Here is an 18251-nt window from a genome sequence, read left to right as displayed (position 1 = left end):
CTACACTTTAGTAAAGCATTTGATATGGTCTCGCATGGTATTCTTATAAAAAAACTAGGCAAATACAGTTTAGATGAGGCTACTATAAGGTGGGTGCATAACTGGCTGGATAACCGTACTCAGAAAGTAGATCTTAATGGTTCTCAATCCTGCTGGAAAAGTATAACAAGTGGGGTTCCGCAGGGGTCTGTGTTAGGACCGGTTCTATTCAATATCTTCATCAACGATTTAGATATTGGCACAGAAATATGCTTATTATGTTTGCAGATGATACCAAGCTGGGAGAGGTTGCAATTCAAAATGATCTGGATAAATTGGAGAAACGGTCTGAGGTAAACAGGATGAAGTTTAATAAGGACAAATGCAAAGTGCTCCACTTGGGAAGGAACAATCAGTTTCACACATACAGAATGGGGAGACACTACAGCAGAAAGGGATCTAGGGGTTATAGTGGACCGCAAGCTACATATGAGTCAGCAGTGTGATGCTGTTGCAAAAAAAGCAACCATGATTCTGAGATGCATTAACAGGTGTGTTGTGAACAAGACACAAGAAGTCATTCTTCCGCTCTACCCTGCGCTGGTTAGGCCTCAGCTGGAGTATTGTGTCCAGTTCTGGGCACTGCAATTCAAGAAAGATGTGCAGAAATTAGAGAAGGTCCAGAAAAGAGCGACAAACACGATTAAAGGTCTGGAGAATGTGATCTGTGAAGAAAGGCTGAAATAACTGGGCTTGTTCAGTTTGGAAAAGAGAAGATTGAGGGGAGACATGATAATGATTTTCAAGCATCTAAAAGGGTGTCATAAGGAGGAGGGAAAAAACTTGTTCTTTGTGGCCTCTGAGGATAAAACAAGAGGCAACAGACTTAAACTGCAGCAAAGGGAGGTTTAGGCTGGACATTAGGAAAAAGTTCCTAACTGTCAGGGTGGTCAAACAGTGGAATAAATTGGCAAGGGAGGTTGTGGAATCTCCATCGCTGGAGATATGTAAGAACAGGTTAGATCGATGTCTATCAGGGATGGTTTAGACAGTACTTGGTCCCGCCATTGGGGCAGGGGGCTGGACTCGATGGCCTCTCGCGGTCCCTTCCAGTCCTAGTGTTCTACAATTCTATGAACTGTACTGGGAGGTGACTGAAGCAACATAACATGTTTTGCAAACAAGACATCTGCTCTCTTGGAGGCAAGCCACAGGGGAGCTGTGTTGCTTGAACCAGGTGTTTTCTAAGAGTTCATGTTCAAGGACTGGGAGGAACGATTGGTTAAAAGACAGAAAACAAAGGGTGGGAATAAATGGTAAATTTTCACAATGGAGGAGGGTAACTAATGGTGTTCCCCAGGGGTCAGTCCTGGGACCGATCCTGTTCAACTTGTTCATCAATGATCTAGAAAATGAGGTAAGCAGTGAGGTGGCAAAGTTTGCAGATGACACCAAGTTGTTCAGGACAGTCAAAACCAAAAGGGATTGTGAAGAACTACAAAAAGATCTCAGCAAACTGAGTGATTGGGCAGCAAAATGGCAAATGAAATTTAATGTGGGTAAGTGTAAGGTAATGCATGTTGGAAAAAATAACCCAAATTACACGTACTACATGATGGGGTCAAATTTAGCTACGACAGATCAGGAAAGGGATCTTGGAGTTATAGTGGATAGTTCTCTGAAGACATCCACGCAGTGTGCAGCGGCAGTTAGTAAGGCAAATAGGATGTTAGGAATTATTAAAAAAGGGATCGATAATAAGACAAAAGATATCATACTTCCCCTATATAAAACTATGGTACGCCCACATCTTGAGTACTGCGTGCAGATGTGGTCTCCTCACCTCAAAAAAGATATATTGGCATTAGAAAAGGTTCAGAAAAGGGCGACTAAGATGATTAGGGGCTTGGAACGGGTCCCATATGGGGAGAGGCTAGAGAGACTGGGACTTTTCAGTTTGGAAAAGAGGCGATTGAGGGGCGATATGATAGAGGTATATAAAATCATGAATGGTGTGGAGAAAGTGAATATAGAAAAATTATTTACCTTTTCCCATAATACAAGAACTAGGGGACACCAAATGAAATTGATGGGTAGTAGGTTCAAAACTAACAAAAGGAAATTTTTCTTCACACAGCGCACAGTCAACCTGTGGAACTCCTTGCCCGAGGAGGCTGTGAAGGCCAGGACTCTATTAGGGTTTAAAAAAGAGCTTGATAAATTTTTGCAGGTTAGGTCCATAAATGGCTATTAGCCAGGGATAAAGTATGGTGCCCTAGCCTTCAGAACAAGGGCAGGAGATGGATGGCAGGAGATAAATCACTTGATCATTGTCTTCTGTTCTCCTTCTCTGGGGCACCTGGCATTGGCCACCGTCAGCAGATGGGATGCTGGGCTGGATGGACCTTTGGTCTGACCCAGTATGGCCATTCTTATGTTCTTAATGATGTGCTTTTCTAGACATAGATGTGCTGAGCTAGTTGAATTATAACTGATTGCTTTTCTCATAATAGTGTGCTCTCACTTGGTTATAAAAGCTGTGAGAATAATAAACTCAGGGCCTTCAGACTTCAGAACTGTTGGTCCCCTGCTGTCTTTATGTTTGTCTTTCAACCCTCGCGGTACCTCGCCTTTGGGACCTGTGAAAAAGAAATACTACAGGTGACCACTCGGAGAAAGACCCTCCCCTTTGGAATGCGCCTACCCCTTGGCCCTGACTGACTACCAAGGTGCTGACCTGCAGGGTGCACACCAGAGATCACTGGCAGTCCATGGAGGACGTTGCAAAGGGGTTTGCAGGGAGTGGGTGTTACCTTTCAGAGAAGCAGCATGGGGTAGGTGACAAAGGCATCTTTAACGGGTTACTCTTTGCAATATCTGGCCAGGCTCTGTATGCAAACTCCCAGTGCAGAGGGGGACATTTTAAACATCTTTCAGGGTGGCTGCAGGGGCTTTTCCACTGTCAGTGCCGCTGTGCATCCATAATTTACTCACCACACACATCTGCCACTAACACCTCAGTGCCTCTGAGAATGCTTGTGGTGGTGGAGGAATAAGGGACAGGCCACCTGGATGAAGCAGTCTCAGTTCTCACTCAGACCACTGCTCACAATTGTCACTGTGCCGTACTCACCAAACTCTGGGGAAAGGACGGTCTGAGCTGGGATTATGCTGTAATGTGCCTCCAAGTGGAAAAGGGTGTTGGAACTATTCCCCCACGGGCTGACAAGTGCCATTCCAGCACCCTAAGCTGATGAGTGCAGAGTGAAAATCCAAGACAGAGGAATAAGCTGGTTCATTTACCTTTTAAAGTTTTTGTACTGTTTCGCTGTAGTACAATTCCTAAGAGCTTCAAACCACAAATCTCCACAAAGAACCCAGCTCCCTCTTGTTATTGACTGGATGGACCCAGCATCCCCATTAGAAATAATGGCATATTGGCTTTATTGTCTACTTCTAGACTGTCCTATCCACCTCCACCCCCAGCACACTTGTGTTTTTAACTGTGTCATCTTTGACTAAACAGTTTTTGCTTGAGATCAGATGAGTGATTCTTAAATGCCACCTTTAAAACAAACGAACAAAAAGCCCAGAAACCTCTCTCCATTCTCCCCAAAAAACATATCAAGAAGTCACTGACACAGTTTCCCAAAAAACCTAAATCAGAACCACACATCATGAGCAAGATGACTCCAGAGTTGATATTACTAGAAAATAATTTGTACTAATCTGCTTCACACTTTCAATCAATAAAGTCTCCAGCTGGGCCTGATCTGTAGCTCTCACTCACTTCTAATGTGCAGAATACAGTACTGCGCTAGCAAGGCAGGCAGGTAGAATCATAGAATTCCGGGGCTCAGGAGGTCATCTAGTCCAGCACCCTGCCCCTGGTGCTCCAACAAAGTCATCCCAGCCAGGACTTTGTCAAGCAGGGACATAAAAACCTCTAGGGATGGAGATTCTACCACCTCTTGTGGTGATGCATTCCAGTGCTTCACCTCCCTCCTGGGGAAATTGTTTTCCTACCATCCAACCACCATCTCCTTCTGTAACATTAGCCAATTGCTCCTTGTTCTGCCGTCTGTCACTACTGAGAACAGCCTCTCTCCATCCTCTTTAAAGTCCCCCTTCAGGAAGCTGAAGGCTGCTATCATAGCGCCCCTCATTATTCCCTTATTTAGTTTGCGTAACTCCAGATCCCTCAGCCTCTCTTCATAGGTCATGTGCTCCAGCCCCTTAATCATTTTTGTTGCCCTCCACTGGACTTGCTCCAATGCATCCACATCCTTTTTGTGCTGGGGGCCCAGAACTGGATGCAATACACCAGATGAGGCCTCACCAGTGCATAATAGAGGGGAATAATAACTTCTCTACATCTACTGGAAATACTTCTCCTAATGCACCCCAATATGCTGTTAGCTTTCTTGGCTACAAGGGCACACTGCTGACTCTCATGCAACCTTTCATCCACCAGAATCCCCAGGTTCTTTTCTGCTGCACTGCTACTTAGCCAGTCAGCACCCAACCTGTAACAATGCTTAGGATTCTTGTGTCCCAAGAGCGAGACTCTCCACTGATCCTTGTTGAACTACATCATATTACTTTTGTCCCAATCCTACAATTTATCTAGGTCACTCTGGACCCTACCCCTACCCTCTGATGGATCTACCTGTTCCTCTAGCTTAGTGTCATCTGCAAATTTGCTGAGGGTGCAATCCATCCCCTCATCCAGGTCATTAATACAGATGTTGAACAATACCGGTCCTAGAGCACCCCACTTGAAACTGACTGCCAACCAGACATTGATCACTACCCATAGGACCCGACCATCTAGCCAGCTTTCTATCCATTTTACAGTCCACGTATCCAATCCGTACTTCCTTAACTTATGGGCAAGAATGTTGTGGGAGACTGTATCAAAAGCTTTGCTAAAGTCAAGGAATATCACATCCATTGACTTCCCCATGTCCACAGAGCCAGTTACTCATCATAGAAGGTAATCTGATTGGTCAGGAACAACTTGCCCTTGGTGAATCCGTGTTGACTACTCTTAATCCCTTTCCCCTCTTCCAAGTGCTTTGAATGGATTCCTGGAGGATCCCCTCTATGATTTTTCTGGGGACTGAGGTGAGGCTGATCAGTCTATAGTTCCCTAGATTGTCCTCCTTTCCTTTTTTTAAAGATGGTCATTACAATTGCCTTTTTCCAGACATCTGGGACCTTTCCCGACCTCCGTAAGCTTTCAAAGATAATAGCCAAAGGCTCTGTGATGACATCTGTCAATACCCTCAGTACCCTTGGATGCATTAAATCCAGACCCATGGATTTGTGTGCATATAGGTTTCTAAATAGCTCTTAACCTGTTTTTTACTCACCGAGGGCTTCCCACCTCTTTCCCAAACTACACTGCCTACTGCCATCATCTGGGAGCCGACCTCGTCTGTGAAGACTGAGGCAAAAAAAGGATTCAGTACTTCAACCTTTCCCAGATCATGTCACTAGGTTACCTCCCTCATCCAGGAATGGCCCCACACCCTCTCTGATCACCCTCTCATTGTCTGGAGAAACCCTTCTTGTTGCCCTTCACATTCCTTGCTAGCTACAATGCCAGTTGTGCTTTCGCTTTCCTGATTACCCCCTGGCATTTTTCAGCCATATATTTATAATCTTCTGTAGTCATCTGTCCAAGTTCCCACTTCTTATATGCATCCTTTTTGAGTGTTAAGCTCACCAAGGATTTTGGTTGTAAGCCAAGCTGGTTGCCTACCATATTTGCCTTTTTTTTTTTTTTTTTTTTTAAACTGCACATCGGGATTGTTTGTTCCTGTGTCCTCCATGTGACTTTTTTATAATACTTGCAGTTCTCCTGAACTTCTTCCTCCTTCATATTAGTTTACCAGGGGATCCTGCCCATCAGTTCTCTCAGAGAGCTGAAGTCTTCCCTTCTGAAATCAAGGTCTGTATTTTACAGCTCACCTTCCTTCTTTTTTGTCAGGTCCTGAAATTCACCATCTCATGATTGCTGCACCCCAGGTTGCCACCCACTTCTATTTCTCCTACTAGTTCTTCCCTGTTTGTGAGCAGCAGGTCAAGCTGCGCTCAGCCCCTGGTCAGTTCCTTCAGCGCTTGTACCAGGCAGTTATCCCCGACATTCTCCAAAAACTTCCTGGATTGTCCATGTGCTGCTCTATTGGTCTCCCAACAAATGTCTAGGTGATTAAAGTCTCCCATGAGAACTAGGGCCTGTGAGTTGGAAGCTTCTCTCAGTTGTCTGAAGAAATCTTCGTTTACCTCATCTACCTGATCTGGCAGTCTACAGCAGACAGCAACCACAACATCACCTCTGTTGCTTCCGCTTCTAAGCTTAACCCAAAGGACTCTCAACCGGCTTTTCTCCCTGGAGCTCTCTGAGCAATCATACTGGTCTCTGTGCAGACACAAGAAGTGACTTTCAAAGAACCACGCAGCCATTTGGGACAGGGAGTGGTGGAACTCTGATGCTCCGGTCTCCTTCTAGAATGACCTTGGTATTACACCTCCAAAAAAAAATTTGAAAGACAAAAATAATAGTACATAATGCTAGAGCCTTCTGTCTGCTGCAGTCCCACAGGAATGTCTGCTAGCCGGCGCTCAGGCTACTATGACACGGCCAGCTTAGGCTCAGGCATTTATCTTGGAAATATTAGGGTTCTTTAGTTACCAACCAGAGAACTTATCAGCGTGTTTGGAAGCAAAGAGAGAAGTAATTCAATGGGTTTCTGGCTGGCGGAATGGGCTCTCACACTATGATGTTAAAAAGGAGAAAATAAAGTCTAACCCTGTTAACATCGATGGGAGCAGCTTCAGACCCTTTTTACCAGACCAGGAAAATGACAGCATGAAAAATGTAAAGTGGCAGCTTAAACCTGAGTCAGCAAGAGACTGAGTAGGTCATCTTGTTGGTCCCTAAACTCATTAACTGAGCAATTCTCAATTGCTTATGCTGCAGATTCTAGCCTGTGTGATTTCAGAAACGTGTAGGATTAAGTATAGTTGTATTCTGAGAAATAACTGTGAATGTGAGGAGCACAAGCATTAAGATTTACTTGTGTCACTGAATGAATACAGGGAGTGAATCTGATGGGTCACTTTTCAGAGCACAACTGCACATGAAGACGTAAAAGAGCTAACGCTGCCCTTATTTACTCCAGCATCAGTTTGCAGTGAATCAGTGGAAAGTCTCTGCATTTACCTTTGTATAATTAACATTTGAATCTGAATTAAAAAGAAACATGCAGTACATCATTGCATATGTGAGTGTAAACTTGTGGATCTATGCAGAGCTCTGTCTCAGCTGACACAGATGGGTGTGGTGCCCTGGTGCCTTTCATACGCCCTTCTTACTTGCAGAATCTAAGCTTTTACTAAAAGAAGTGAGTCTGTAGCAGCTGCCCTCTGAGATTGCCTCAAAAACATGACTTGATCCAGTATGACACTCGTCTTTGATTGCAGATCTGAAAGAGTACCTGTGATATGGGCGACTGCACTCATCTCAAGGGCTGCTGACTCAAGACACCCAGGGACAACACTTTAAATGTCGGCATCATTAAGAATTTCACTGCTCATCCAAGCATGTAAAAAAGGAGAGATCATGAAGTTCTGTACAAACTATGGCATGTTCTGCCATTTTTCACCCCCTCCAATCAGGATGTCAAGCTCCAGGAGCATAGCAGAGCCCTGAAGGGTATATAAGACCCCTCAAGGAGCAGCCAAGTACAAAGTAGCTCAGAGCATATAAGTCACACAAAGGGCAAGTCAAACCTCAAAGGGAGCGCTGAGCCCAAGGAACTCAAGAGAGCTTGATCACATCTGCACAACTATGCTGAGTGGCACTTCATGTGGACAGAGCTTGTTTTATGGGTAGAGGTGCACCCACCCACCCACCCACACAACCCCTGGGTTGTCCCAAGGCCTCTGTCTATTTAAAGGCAGTACACCATTTAACGTGAACACATCATGAGCAGAATTTGTTCCAAAAAATAACATTTATTGGTTTGGTTGTAAATATAAAAAAATTGCATTGCACAGTTTAACAGAGCTGCTTGGAAAATGCTACATACCAGTAGCACAACAGAAGTTGTGTCACGCAAAAAGATAGAAAACCTTATACAACAAGGCCAAAGCAAGAGCACATCTGAAGCCCTTGTTCTTCTGAGCTTTTAAACAACAACAAAAAAGTCAGATCCATTCATTAAAAAAAAAAAGTGGCAAATTTATATGGCAGCACAGGAAGCAATTTGTTCAATGTATCATTACAGAAGAGGACTACTTCTGACTCTGATTTACTGTGTCTTAATATTTTATTCAGGCTTATGAGCTGTGCTTAAATTCAGAAGTAACAGCAATCCAAACAACCGCCATGATTGAGACCATTACATTAAAATGCCTTGGTATATTGCTTTATAACCATGCTGGATTTTACTATGGGTCCAAAACCTACCTGTGCACCCCACACTAGCAACGCAAAACAGCATGACACAGGTTTATTGGACAAAAGAAATGGGGAGCTGGTGCCCCGAAGACAATGGGAACAAGGCAGAGGGAAGTAGGGGTCTTGCTACAGAAACTCTTGTGAAACACATGCCCCCAGTCTTTATCCAGCCAAATATCTTACTCAAGTCAAAAAAGACCACACAGCAACTTGCTGGATTGGACCACATGATTTATCGGCAACGGTACCTTGCTAATTTTACTTTGGGGTATAACCAAAAGTGGTAACAGGCACTGGAAATTAAGTGTAGATAACACCAGAAAAAATATTCAAAACTGTCCTGATACCGAATCGTCGTAAGAACATAAGTAGCTTTCACCAGGCACCAGCCGGATAACAATTAACCATCCCAACAACGGACAAGAGCAATGGAGCTGCTTCCCGAGCTGCTGAACATTTCCGCTATTACTCAGAAATAGGACCAAATATTACACAGGTTGAACCTCTCTTATCTGGCACCCTTGGGACCGGATCGGTGCCAAATAAGAGAATTTGCCAGACCACGGGAGGTCAATGTTGTCTAGCACATTACTAACACTTCCTCTGCTTACTGGGTTCTTAAAAGACATGTAGGTGTAAATTACAGCTAAATAACAGCACAGAACACAGAGCCAGGACTGGTGGCTGGAAACAAACTTTATGGGACCTGAGGAAACTTGGCCACACCCATGACAAGTGGTCATCTGGCGAACTAAAATCATGCCGGACAATGGATGTTGCCAGACAAGAGAGTTCCAGATTAGAGAGGTTCAACCTGTATCTGCTTTCAGTCTCCTACTGGATGTCCCAGAGGCTTTTGGTTTTAAAACCAAACCCATGTACAGGAATGTCAGACCCTAGGGCTGCAAACTAAATGGATTCACTCCAGATGGCAAGACACTGCTTAGCAGTATGATCTCACTAGTCTGTGCCTCTTCAAGCACTGAGAGATGCTGTAGCCAGACAGAAGAACTAGCAGAAAGCATCTGCCTGGGGATGATGGGATTCTGCTGGTCTTTTTGATGCATGTTTCCCAAAATCAAGGAGATTCTAGATTCTAAGGGTCACATCACCCCTAGTCAGAGAGCCACACAGGACCCAGGAAGCTGCACTATATTAAGGATTTTCAACAGATCATCCTGATGGGAGATGGGGATGGCTGAACGGAGACTCACCAAATCTGTAATGCCCTCAGAAGGCCTGGTTGACATTTGGAAATTAGATTGACCTCAATGGGTTTCTCAGGACTGTGAACAATATTGCACTGGGTGACGTAGATGGTTTGACCTAATACCTACTGCAGATGTAGCTTCAATCAATGTAGCTACTGGATTTCAGAGAGGTGGATTAGCTAAACGGATGGAAAACCCCCTTCCCTCGTTGTAGGAAATGTCTATACTCCAGTAGCGTAGCTACTGCACCATGCCCATGCCACTTGCTGTGCAAACACTGCCTCAAGTCTGAGAAAATCTCCTGGAGCGTGAGGCACTCAGAACGGGCTGGGATAGATCAAGCAGACTCAGCACATCTGTGCTTGTCCACGCAGCTCTTCTTTAAGCAGCTGACATAGGAAGCCTCCCTTCATTTGGTACTTCTCTAGGGGACAGGAAAGTCTTGGCAGAGCCAGCTTTATCTCCCACAAATAAACCCCCAACAATTCAGTGAGGGGATCAAGCTGGCAAAGCATCTCTTGTTCTTATTCCTGCTCCCTCCATCACAAGCTAGTTTCTGGCTATGCTGTTGGCAAGGAGCACCAGGCCCTAGAGGACGACAACAACTGACATATCGGGCTTCAGAGATGTAAAGAGTTTATCGGCAGAAGGGACCATTAGATCATCTAGTACACCACAGGTCATTATTTCACCCTCATACCCCACGCTAAGCCCAATAATTTGGGCCTGAGAAAAGCACAGCTCATATTTGGCTTTTAAGGAAACTAAAAATGAATCTGAGCACTGCAGACGCTTTGGGAACCAAATTCATAAGATAAAGCCATGGAAGGCGAGGTAGATGGCAAGTGTCACCTGAAATTTTCTGCAAAGGGCAGACAGCAAGTGGGGTTTAGCTGAATGCCTGCATCTATTTGGAGCTACGGAGAATTAAATTGGAACTTCTTAAACTGATGAAAACTGTAACGACTCTGGGCAGAAGTCCTCTTTTTGAGAGATGTGTTACTTCAACTCTTTAGCTGGTGAGCAGAAATAGAACACAGAGCTCAAGCTAGCAAGATAAATTTATATTGCCAGTTATATAAATTGTGTCAATCTCCTTTCACAAAAATACTTTGAAATCTAAAGATATGTCTGCAAACATACAAAAGATGAGCTAGTATCATTATGCCCATTGTACAGATGGGAAACCAGAAAAGGAGTATGTGACCAGGCCCACATTCATACAGCAAAAGCAGTGGTAGAGCCAGGAACTGAACCAAGGTCTGTAAACTCCCAGTCCAGTTTTTAGGGTGCCCAAAAACCACTGTCACTAGATTGAATGTGCTATAATGTAGAGTCTGAAATAAATGAAAGTTCAGACTTACAGAAATTAGGTGGCAAAGGGTTCTCAGAATTATAAACCTCCACTAAGGGGCAAGATCTTATTGTTCAAGTCTCCATGCGTCATGGGTATCTGTTCATCTCAAAAGATTTAGGAAGGCGGATGATTTCTGGTAAAGCCAGACAGAATAAGAAATCTATACTTTTTTCTTCTCCCTCATACACTCTCCCCTCTCCTGCCTATCACAGTCAGCAATTTTTTGTTAAAATGAGATAAACAGCTGCTGATCTTTGTGCAGCAAGCAGAAGTGTTCAGCGTCTATTTCCCCTAAAACTAAGAAGATACATCCTACCTGTCCAATTTTACGCTGTTCAGCTATGCTGTGAGACTCAACGTTATTTAGTAGACTTCTAGATAATAAAGTGGTAACCTGCTAACTTTAACACCTCGGCCACGGTATTCTTTCATGTTCCCTTAGGATACCAATGCAATCAGTGCAAGTCTTTCTACCGCTTTCAATGGGAATTGAGACTAACTCTATAAAGTCTGACTTCAAGTGAGCTTTCTAAGAAGCCGTTAGTACACCCTGCTTGTTGAGGGAGAGCTTGATTATCATTACATATCACGCTGACATCCATGCAATTACTCCCAATTTATACCGGGATGAGGTAAGAATCTGCCACGCAGACTGGAGACCATTTTAGTTATAGAACATATTAAAAACAGAACTTTGAGACTAGATGTGATCTGTTACATATCACAGAAAAGTGATCCAGTCCCGACCATTTTATCAATGGATTTCTTTCTAAATAACCAGATACATATTTTAACATGAAAATATGCATATATATGTGTATATCAAGAAGACAGACACATGTAAATGAGGAAGCTGGGGGAATACCCAACTAATCACTCTGTCAATAGATAGAAATTCAAGATCATTGACAAAATGAAGGCTGAATATAGGTATCACTAGAAAAGATCTTACGTTTCTATAGAGCCATTTATTCAGATGGAGCCCACACAAGACTGCTTACTGTACTAGTAGATTGTACTACATATTTAGACTTAGGGGGGAGAGACAGCACAAGAGCATATATGTAGAAGAGACACTTCACTGCTTAACAACCAGCTTTATGTACAAATTCAATAAAGTCTAGACCTACATTTTCAAAGAGCCTTCAACTCCTAAGGCTAAGGCTGTGACTGTACTTTTTCCACAGCTGCTTAGGTTTTTAATTTAGAAGCAAAATGTTTCTCAATTTGCATATATAAATGCCATGTCTGCAACAAGTGACGGTCAGCATATGCAAAAACTCAGCTGCAAATGTGGATGAGGATGCAAATGTGCAGGACAGGAAAATTCTGCATTTTGTTGCATGGGTAGTGTTTAAAAGCTTGACATTCCAAACAGAAAGTTACAGGGCAGGGAAAGAAGAGTTGCTTCCTGATGTCAAATGCCTGAAAATCATTCAGAATATGTAATATCAAATTATTTTCAGACTGGAAAAGTATCCAGGAATGCTAGCAGGTGGCTTTAACTGGATTGTTAACATGGTTCCTAATCTCTCTCCTAAAAGTAGCAGAATTGTCAAGGGTTATTAATAAGTTATGCCAAGTTTAATGATTTTTCTTTCGGCCATGAAAACTAACTGGAGAGTTTTGTGAAACTCCTGGGATCTCAAATTTTGAATCAGATACAAAATATTTTCAATGGCCAGAAGGGTCATTTCTTTTGCGGATGAAGTTAATTCATGGAATGGAACCAAAAATACTGCTCAGCTGTGTAATCCCATTATTGGACAGCAACGAAGGGTCCTGTGGCACCTTATAGACTAACAGAAAAGTTTTGAGCATGAGCTTTCTGATGAAGTGAGTCTCTGCTCACGAAAGCTCATGCTCAAAACTTTTCTGTTAGTCTATAAGGTGCCACAGGACCCTTCCTTGCTGTTACAGATCCAGACTAACACGGCTACCCCTCCGATACTTGACCCATTATTGGAGTTACCCTTTGCTGTGAAGGCAGGCACCGCTAGGCATTTCCCAAGCCGTGCACAGTGCAGCTCGCAGTTATAAGGGAGCAGCTAAGCAACAAATCATTTAGTTTTTCAAAGTGCATTGAAAAGCAAGAGCTCGGATACCACGTTGCTGAGAGCAGCATCAGAACTGAAGACTTAAACTTTGCATAGTGCCTCTACTTTAAAATCAAGAGGGTTAGCCATAAGGAAGCATGTTTTCAGCAGACTTCATTAGAGAGCTGCAGCAGGGTAGCTTTTTATTCACAAGTCAAACCCTGTCCCTAGCACACACGCTGACAGCAACACTGCCGGCAAGGAACCGTGCAAAGGGACTGGCTAGGAAAAAACACCCAAAGCTGGGAGGGCTCAAGGCATATGTTTTCTGCTCCAGCTTTGCTTCAACCACAGAAAGTCAGTTTTGCAGATCTTCCATGGCAAGAGCTGGGGAGAAGGCACAGAAAAACAAGGCCTATAAATCAAAGGTCACTAGTCTCCCTGGTTATGCCCATACACCTTCTAATTTGCCAATGGCACTTAAATACACACTGCTCCACATACATTAATCCTAATACAGGCACATGCAATCTGCATGGGCTGCTGTTAGCTAGAAGCGGTTGGCACTATCTCGATGAGCACATTGCTAGTGACCAGAGAGACTTAGGCCATTCTGTAGTTATGTCAGATGTCTACTGACTGTGACAGTCACAGTGAATTATATCACGTTTCAGATACCAAACAAGATGTGTTCTAAGTTTTATACTGTCGCAAACCCCCTTTTAAAGATTGACAACTGTGACCTAAAAGCTTTCAGTAGTTTAGGACTGAGGGCACAGACACTGAAGTAAGGGAAATAGGTAAGGAAGATACAGGAGTAGGGGATAGTTTAAGAGTACACGTGGATTGATCTAACTTCTGTGACAATATAAATGCCTATTTCCTAGCATTACAAGCTCAGTTTCTGTCTCTAAAGCATTACAGTCTTACCTATGAACACTCATGACTAAAAGTTCAACTCTGCAGTTTGTAAGAAAAAACAGCTTAAAGCTTAAGCTTGTATGAAAATTCCTGTCTATATTTACAAATAAAGAATTCACACAAATTGAACATAAGCTGTCCTCTTGTACTTGCCAAACTGTCTTGGTAATCACATGTACTGACTGAATCAGGAAAAAAGAGTTCTACAAAAACATCTGCTGCTTTATTTGCTAGGAAATAAAACACGTCCTCCAAATGATAACATTCCGATAATATACTGAACTAGAATAAAAGATACGTATACAACCTGAGATTTTAATTCTAGTATTTTACCACAATTTCGTATCTTTGATTCATGTTTTTCTCCTTTGGTTATTACTGTTGATCATTTTTTCCACCAATTTTTATTGTTCAAGTAAAACAACAAAGAAATCAAACACCAGGTAATAAAATGAAACAACATATTACCTTTCAAGAAATCAAACACGCGTTTCCCTTTAACAAATTGTTGCCAGGTGTGGCAAATTTACACCTTGTTTAGTACTTAAAGTCATTTGTGCAAAGATGTTCACTGAGTTTTTGTTTATGCTTCAACGATGGAGATTTCTATTGCTGAATACAGGACTCTAGCCTACTTACATATCTGAGGTTGGCATTCTCAGCTGAGGCTAACAGGTATTGAAAAGGAAGCCAAATAATAGACAATGTTGCATTGTATCTCTACACGTTTAGAGGCCAGAAGCAAAATGCCCTGACAATGTCCTACAGGAGAGAGAGAATCCTTTCTAAAGTGCACCAACTGTAAGGAGACTCACAAGTCTGTGAGGCCGCGGCGTGCTCCACATCTTATATAGGCAACTCATCATTTGTGGTTGTTAGATTTCCCCAACTGCTTTGTTGCTCTTACACACTGCCTCAGTGGCTTGCTCTGGCATACGTGATGGATCGGATAGAATGGAGGTGGTTGTACTGAGGTGCCGAAGGGTGTTCAGTACCACTGGAATAAAGGGACAGAAAAAAAACCAACAACAAACAGACTGTAAACAGAGTCATGCGTGACACAGTGGACTTACAGCAGAAATGAATGATCCCTTACGCAAGGGACAGATACACAGATATTCTTGCAGTATGCATTGGGGCTGATGATTAATCGCAGTTAATCCACAAGATTAATTTAAAAATTAAACATGATTAATCAGTGTTAATCACACTGTTAAACAGAATACCAAGTGAAATTCATTAAATTTTTTGATGTCATTCTACATTTTAAAGTGTACTGATTTAAATTACAATACAGAATGTTTCAGCCCCCTTTCCAGAGAACATGGTCCCACAATGACAATGCTCATTAAAAAATGCATTAGTTAAATTTATGGCTGAATTCTTTGGGGGAGAATGGTATGGTTCCTTCCGTTTCACCCACACTCTGACATATAGTTCATGTTTTAGATGTCTCAGATGAGGACCCAGAACATATTGCTCATTTAAATATTATTTTCCCTGCAAACTTGACAAAATGAAAAGCAGGTACCAATGTGAAATTTCTAAAGACAGCTACAGCACTCGACCCAAGGTTTACGAATCTGAAGTGCCTTCCAAAAACTGATGGGTGAAGTGTGGAGCATGCTTCCAGAAGTCTTACCAGTGCAATATTCAGATGTGGACATGACAAAACCTGAACCACCAGAAAGGAAAATCAACCTTCTGCTGATGGCATCAGACTCAGATGACGAAAATGAACTACCTAGCAGAACTCATCACCACCATGGATGCACGTCCTCTGGAAAGGTTGTTAATTCAAGAAGGCACATATGAATCTTTAGCATATCTGACATGCAAATGTTTTGTGATGGTGGCTATAACAGGGTCACACGAACACCTGTCCTCACTTTCAGATGACATAGTAAACATTAAGTGGGCAACACTATCTCCTGCAAATGTAAACATGCTTGTTTTTCTGCGCACTTGACGGTACAAGAAGGACATTTGACTGAATGGACTTTTTAGGCTCTCAAGTTTTACAGGGTTTTATTTTTGGGTGCTTTTTTTTTTATACGCATAATTCTGTATTTGTAAGTTCAACTTTCATAATAAAGAGATTGCACTGAAGTAACTGTATTAGCTGAATTGAAAAATACTATTTTGTTTTATACGATGCAAATATTTATAATAAAAATATAAAGTGAGCACTGTGTACTCCGTATTCGGTGTGGTAACTGAAATGAAAACACTTCAAAACAGAAAACATCAAATGATATTCTATTATTGTTTTACATTGTGATTAATCACAACTTTTTTAATTGCTTGAAAAGTCCTAGTACACACACAGCCTCAACAATGCTACATCAAAGGTGCTGAATTGTAATGAGTTTGCTGGAATGACAAGGTTTACGAAGTGGAGATCTAAGTAATCTGACCGTCCTCTTCAACAAAATCCCAATTTGTTCCAATGTAGACAATATTATTTCACATTATTAACCACAGATATAAACTAGTTGCTTCATAATGGAGGAGGATTGAGAAACAGGTGTCAGATTTAATACTCCTAAATGTTACAGGCATTTTGAATCCGTATTTAGCTTTCAACATCTTAAGCTAAACATGGATTCAAACATCTTCTATCTTCGTAACACGACAAAAGAATTTCCTGACTTGCCCCTAATCTCAGGAGTGTTTGAAATCTGGATTAAAATATGGCTTGATTGCTTCTCGTCTCAACAGACAAAAGTTAAATGATTGTGTGTCCTCAGTGCTAACACACAAGAAATACTCAGAATGAATTTTACTGGCAATAAATGTTTTAATTTTTTAACTGGAACAATGCAAGACAGTTGAAAAAACATGGCCTATACCATGCCTCCCTTCCCTTTCCAAGGCAGAATTTCCAGAGAAAACTGCATTGTAACAATTATAGCATTGAACTACTACCAGTTAGAACTCTACATACTTGGCCTCAGAACAGGAAGTGAACAATGCTGATCCAGCCAAGCCATTGCGGTCTGGTTCAGGTCCTCTAAACTGGTTGTAGACACCATTCCATTGAAGGACTCAAACAATGGCTTAATGATAATACTAAACTGCAAATCATTCAGGGTTAAGGGGAAAAAAGAGGATTACACAGGATCATAATAAAAAAAAAAATGAATAGTTCAGTGTAAGCATATATACTTCAACAAAGGGACACATATTTAGATAAACTTTTCTAACCTTGGATATCACAATAAAATAAAATTTAACATCGGTGCTCTTCAGTTATGTTGTTTACTCTGTAACAGCAACGAAAGGTCCTGTGGCACCTTATAGACTAACAGAAAAGTTTTGAGCATGAGCTTTTGTGAGCACAGACTCACTTCATCAGATCTGTAATTCATCCTCCATGAACGGTGAAATTGGATTGATTTAGTTATGGTCCCTTTCAATGCTTGCTCCCCATGCTCTGGCATCATGCTATAGTATTTGGGTTGTAAATAACAGAAAGGAACACATAAAATAACTAACATTTTTTTCTAGCCCTAGTAATTTGTGTCCCTCCTTTTTATTATACTGTTATAGGAAAATGATGCAGCTAGCCTTCGACATAGCTTACGAAACTGTAGGACATTCCACTCCTGGGGACACCTCTGTTGATCAGACAACAGTGGTAGCAGCAGCAAGGTATAGACATGCAGGTTCTTTTATTTTGGTTTCCCAAGCTATAGTGATTTCACTCCTTCACCCTTCCACCCTGAAGGAAGGGCCCTATGCTGGCTACAACACTAAGGCTGTGTCGACACTAGCCCCAAACTTTGAAATGGCCATTGTGCTGAAATACATAGTCATCACCTCATTAGAATGCCAGCAGCTGCGGCACTTTGAAATTGACACGGCTCACCGCTGTGTGGCTCGTTCAGATGGGGGTTCTTTTCTAAAAGACCCCAGCAGCAGATAGGAATAAGGGGATTTTGAAGTTGCCGGGGTCCTTTCGAAAAGGAGCCCCGTCTGTACGAGTACTGCATCAATTTCAAAGTGCCGCGGCTGCCGGCATTCTAATGAGGCGCTGAATATGTATTTCAGCACTTCATTAGTAAACTTCGAAATGGCCATTTGCATGGCCATTTTGAAATTTTGGGCTAGTGTAGACATAGCCTAAAGGTTGAACTTTTCTAGCCTGGCACACTTGGAACCTGACTGGTGCTGAATGAGAGAATTTGCTGGACCATGGGAGGTCAATATTGGTTAGCAGCATTACCAACACTTCCACTGCTTACTGGGTTCTTAGGTACAGCTACCTCTCTGTT

The 18251-nt window shown here is 42.3% G+C and overlaps 1 protein-coding gene across 1 annotated transcript in view; it reads right to left on the bottom strand.

Annotated features, from left to right (window-relative positions):
- Positions 1-12873: 12873 nt before the first annotated feature.
- MLXIP (MLX interacting protein) overlaps positions 12874-18251 on the bottom strand; it is a 72807-nt gene continuing 67429 nt past the window's right edge. The window contains exons 16-17 of the mRNA XM_075012364.1: positions 16922-17051; positions 12874-14971 (exon numbers count right to left, since the gene is read on the bottom strand). Of these exons, the coding sequence (XP_074868465.1) occupies positions 14850-14971; positions 16922-17051 (252 nt within the window). The 3' untranslated portion in view covers positions 12874-14849. The remainder of the gene's footprint in view (positions 14972-16921; positions 17052-18251) is intronic.

Source organism: Carettochelys insculpta, chromosome 18 (assembly GCF_033958435.1).
Source record: "Carettochelys insculpta isolate YL-2023 chromosome 18, ASM3395843v1, whole genome shotgun sequence".
Classification (NCBI taxonomy): Eukaryota; Metazoa; Chordata; order Testudines; family Carettochelyidae; genus Carettochelys; species Carettochelys insculpta.
Note: the sequence above shows the minus strand (reverse complement) of the source record. Positions and strands in the feature narration are given on the sequence as shown.